Below are 5,237 nucleotides of genomic sequence, written 5' to 3' on the forward strand. Positions count from 1 at the left end.
AGTTCTTCAACATCACCTTAGTTTAGTAGTTTCCCACGCTTGGTTTGTTCTGCGTTTCGAAAGAAAGAAACATAACTTGGACCCTCCCTATACCTCGCCAGGCAAGCGCCAGGCGGTCGGACTTGTGGATGTGGAACCGCGAGAGCACCGGAATGTGCTGGCCGTGCCCGGCAACAACAACTGCTAAGCGTGGGGCTGAGAAAACAACAACACTGTCCGGTTATCCGGTTTGCTGTGGTCCACGGCTGGGTTGACAACAGGTGTCCGCAGCGTCCGGAAGGGCTCAACAGGGTGAGCTCATCTGCCGTTATCTGGCCGACCGCGTTGCCGACCGCGTCCAGGGCTTGGCCCCGGGCCGGGATTTATTGCCCCCTGGGCCGGCCCAGCCCAGCCACCTGGCAACCCGAAACTGTTGTTGTTATTGTTTACCGTCCGCCACACGCGACGACGACGACGACGATGGCGACGCTGGACGCGGGTACGGTCTGTATAAAAGCTACCGATCACCTTTCGGTTACAGGTCACTAAGTGTTTCGCAGTCCAGCCCGACACCACGCAACCAAAGCTACGAAGCTTTCGAACACCAAACCCCGTCGCACTCGCCGGCGCTCCCAGCGCTCACTTCCGATCCCGAGACAACCCAGAAAAGTCCCACAAAACAACGCACCGCACGATGAACAAGCTGCTCGTCGCAAGCGTGGTGGTGGTGGGGCTGATGGTGGCCACCCTTCAGCCGGCGTCCGGCTCGCTGTACGGACCGTTCGGTCCGTTCGCCGGTGCCCAGTTCGGTCCGCCCGGATTGGGAGCATTCGGGCCGGGCGCCGCCGGACTGCCGCTGTACCCGTCGTCGGCGGTCGGTCGCCCCGGAGCCCCCGTCTACCAACCGTTCCTGCCCGTAGCGTCCCCGCTGCTGAGCCGCTCACTGGCCCCGGCTGCACCGCTGCCCGTGTTGCCGGCCGCCGCCACCGGTAATCTGCGTGCCGTCGTGTCCGGATCCGACGTCCTCGAGCGGCTGGCCGTGGCCGACCTGCCGGAGGACCTGCAGCAGCGGGCCCAGGAGCTGCAGCTTGCGAGCGAGCAGGGCTTCGATGCGTGCGAGGAACTCCTGGCGACCCCCGGCGCCTACTGGCAGTACAAGCGCTGCCAGGCATTCCAACTCCGCAACGCCCTGACCGCCGCGAAGGCCCTCGAGCAGGAAGCTACCGCGCGTGCCGCCGCTGCTGCTGCTGCGGCTGCCGCTGCCGATGCTGCCGCCGCCGCTAGTACTGAACCTGCCGCTACCCAGCCCGAAGTCTTGGTCTAGGAGCCGGTCCCACGGGAGCCGGTTTGCCCCCCCGCAGTTTCGTTTTGATTCTGTGCAGTTCAGTTCTGTGTGTGAGAGAGAGACAGAGTAAGAAAGAGGAATATTGGATCGAATAAAAACCGAAGGTCGAAGTTGAGAGCACACAGCCGGTACGCCGGTGCCATCAAACGAACGAAATTCGAACGCGTGTACTAAAACTGTACTAAACGGGAGCACCGAACTCAGGAGGGGGGAAGGGGGCGCTCGTGTGACGGGCCCGGGGCACTCGGGCCTCGTGTTGGGTAGTGAAAACTACGCAACTCAATAGAACCCACACTTTCGAGCAGTTTCGAGCAGTTTCGAGCAGTTTTTTCTTTCCCAATCAGTGGTGGAAGAGGGCACTCGTGTTCGGTAAAAGCTACGCAACTTAAGCGAAGCACACTGTCGAGTACTTTCTAGTACTTTCGAGCAGTTTCGAGCAGTTTTCCTATTTCAAGCGAACGAGCTGGGCGCCAATGTGTGGTTCGTTCGTAGCGCACCATCTCGGCCACTGTCAGCCGACGGAACCGCAAGCTGCTCGACTGCACCGAAGCAACGGAACGGAACGGAGTGTCCGCGGCCTCGCTAATCGATCAGTTGACGCGTCCTTGAGCTTCAAACAGTTCAAACCATTTGCTTCCTTCTCCCCGTTGGTTGCGTTGGTCGGTTTCGGAACGCTGCTGCTGCAGTGGGGACGACGCCAGCTGCATCGCTACACCCCCTGCGCTGCGCCTACACCGGTATTCCACCGGCAGCATAAAGAGCATAAATTTTGGCCTTTATCTGCGTCGTCCCCGATTGACGGGTGAGGCTGCTGAGAGCATAAATTTAATTAAGGGTGATAGTAGTGGCATCATCAAAGTGCAGCCCCAGCCAGCAGCCCACGTAGCCCCCGCTCGCTCGCTCGCTCTCGCTTTCTCTCTTTCTTTCGTGTGCGCTCGCTTCGCAGTTCGGTAGTCGTCTTGTTGGCGTGTTGGACAGGACAGAAAATGGCTCGTCTCGGGATTGACCGGGTGCCACCGGGAGGCTTGGGGATGGCGAAGCAGCAGCAGACAGAAGCATTCGCTCGCCAACGGCCACGGATCGGGCGGATCGATCGACGGAGGCGGACTGCTAGCAAGCAAGACAGAGTTGTCTGGCGAGGTGCGACTGATGGATGAGAGTGTGTGGGGGCGGGTGGAGGGGTTTTGGGCGTTTCGTGATGGTGACGACTAGGGGAAGAATTTTGAACCCATGGTCGAAAGTGGCCCGTGGTGCGAAAGACGAAGAAGAGCGAGTGAATGATAGAGCACGACAAGATTGTTTTTAATTAAACCAGCACGATTGAAACTAGTGGATTAAATTGGTTTTAAAGTCTCCGCTCGGTTGGGGCTGGCGGAGGAGGGGGGCGGGACTTGCTCCCTAATCGCTGCCGCAAACCCGCCCTCGCAAAACCGGCGCCCGGCAGGGGGCGGGCCGCCATTTGGAACCACGGAAATCAAAGCAGGACCCGACCCGACGGCGAAAGGCTTTTCCGTGCGCCCGGCTTGGGTTGGTCCAAAAGTTACATCACACAAAGCGTTCCTTTCAGAGGTCGTTTTATTCGATTAACCGGAAAGAAGTCGCAGCGGGGCCGAAATTGAATGCATTCCTTGGTTGTTGGATGGTGTTCGTGTTGGTAAAAAAACTCCACGAGTTGCCTTTGACGGATTGTTGGCCTGGACGGCGGAGTTGGGCGGCGGTCATTCCGGGCACTTTTCGATCAAGGTTTCGGATATGAGTGCCGTCTTTCGAGCTTGGTGCTTTGAGTCGACGAGACCCGTAAACAAGGTGCGACGGGGGACGGTTTGTTTTCACCGTTCGGTTCGTGACAGCCGAGACAGGATATTCGTACGTTCGGGCTCATCAACCATCAGCCGGTCCGGACGGAGCGGACCTTGGCCAATGAGGACGCACCTCGGCACCAGTAATTAATTGGACAAATTAATTCGACTTGTGACAGCAGAGCACGCGGGACGCGGGATGTTGGTTGAGCGAGGCGCGACGGTAACGGTAACGGCGCGGCGGACGGACCCTAACGAGGGTGACGCTAGCGCAATTAATTACGTCTCCAATCGGCGTTTGTGTGTGTGTGTGTGTGTGTGTGCAACATCCTTGGATAATGGCTTGGCGCTTGACCCAGTACGCAACAGCGCGCCAAGGACGGCCGGACCGGGCAACACTATTTGCTTCTGTGCGAGCAAAGAAACTGCTCCATTGAGTGGCGCTCCGAAAAAAAAAAACCTAGAAACTTTACAGTACACCCAATAGTTTACCGTTTTTGGGACATTCTGTTCCCGGAAAAGATGGGCGAATGTAAATGTGCGAGGTGAGTGTGAGGTCGGTTGTGCCGGGGCCGCCGGGCGCTGGGAAGTTTGGCAAAGTTGCGCCAGGAAACTACGCCCCGGGCCGACTTTAGCTCCACAAAACGGAAAAAGGAAACAAATAAAAAACAAAAATCGGAAAAAAACGGCGCAAAAGATGAAGAAGTAAAACTCCGAAGAAAGGAAAAGGTTGAGTGGGGGGGAGAGGGAGAGGTGGGGGGAGACTCAAACGCAAGCGTGTTACAATAATCCGGTTGCTCGGAATCCTGGAACTCTCTTGGAGGGTGGGTAAAAAAAGTTGACGGAAACCAAAACTTCGCCAACTTTCGGCCAATCGGCCAATTGGGTTGCCCCTCCCCTCCCCCGGCACCAAACGCCGTCTCGCCGACAGTTCCGCTGTCAGCTCGTCCGGCTGCCAGCCAGCCAGCCAGCCAGCAAGTCATCGTTAGCGCAATTAAAGTCGCCAGTTGATGGCTTGATTTAATTATCGTTTACCATCACCAGCGCCACTGAGCTCCAGGCCAGGCCGAGCGAGAGTTACTTATCAGCAGACTTGATCCATCCTGGTGGTGTTTGAGCCAGGGCGCGGTTACGTTGGTTGGCGAGAGCGGTACCTCGGTTTTCGCGGTGATGGTCTGTTGGTCTCGGACCAACACAGCTCGGGTCCAGATTTCGGCTCAATACCGGGCTTCAATTCTTCACCTCCAATATAAGCCCAACTAGGCGATTACATGCGAACTGGCTGACAATTTGGCAGCCGGCACTAGTCAATACAAATCAGACTGAATAAAAATCTCAAAATGAAAAGACGAAAGAATTCTTCGCCTTTTTGAGTAAACTAATTAGTCATCCCATTTCGACTTCCTCCTAGGAAACGGAAAATGCTGCTCAGCCAATAGCCGTGTCCCATCGATGAAAATGAATGATATTCGAAAGTCTGGCTAAGTCTGGTGAATAGAGCAGGGCGATAGCAGCTCCCATCCTCAAGTGATTTGAGAGTATCCTGAGTACCAGTTTTGCTTTCTCAAGTCATGGAGGCGCCAGGTTCAGAGGGGTCATTAAGCACCTGGCGCCTCCATGACTGATTATAGTAGACACGGCATGCTGGTCGTTTTTCGATCGCTTTCGATGAAATTTTCATTTTAAGCATTTTGAAACCTTAGACTTATCAAATAGCTGTAATTCCAATGTGTGAATATCTCTATACTCTTAATTGCTGGCGCAACTAGCCGCCAAGTCCAAGTGTTTGCTCTGATGCTCTGTGTACTAAATCGACGCCGGCATCACGCTGACGTACCTAGCTGGCTGGTTGGCCACCATTCCACCCAGGGGTTGCGCTGAAGGTTCCATGCCCGAGGTCCGAGAAGTAGACGAATGGAAGAGGCTCATGAAAACTACCCCCTGGCCTACCCGCCTACCCCGCGCGCCTGCTCGGTGTCATCGCAATAAATCTCTATTAAACATTAAATTTATGTTGCCTCTTGAGCATAATCGATAGCCTTCGGTGGCCGGAGTGCGGACACGCTGGCCAGAGTGTCCGGAGTCGCACAGTCGTTGGCCCCGTTGTTGTCCGC

General features: G+C 56.1%; 1 protein-coding gene across 1 annotated transcript; it reads left to right on the forward strand.

The window, feature by feature from the left end:
- The first annotated feature begins 522 nt into the window (after positions 1-522).
- LOC128267142 (uncharacterized) lies at positions 523-1,474 on the forward strand. Its single transcript, XM_053003934.1, has one exon. The coding sequence runs from the start codon at positions 674-676 to the stop codon at positions 1,301-1,303; it is 630 nt and encodes a 209-aa protein (XP_052859894.1). The 5' UTR covers positions 523-673; the 3' UTR covers positions 1,304-1,474.
- Positions 1,475-5,237: the final 3,763 nt, after the last annotated feature.

This window comes from Anopheles cruzii, chromosome X, assembly GCF_943734635.1.
Source record: "Anopheles cruzii chromosome X, idAnoCruzAS_RS32_06, whole genome shotgun sequence".
Lineage (NCBI taxonomy): Eukaryota > Metazoa > Arthropoda > Insecta > Diptera > Culicidae > Anopheles > Anopheles cruzii.

What these genes read in the sequence shown, in the direction of transcription:
- LOC128267142 (XM_053003934.1), top strand. Translation starts at nt 674, where the DNA reads ATGAACAAGCTGCTCGTCGCAAGCGTGGTGGTGGTGGGGCTGATGGTG.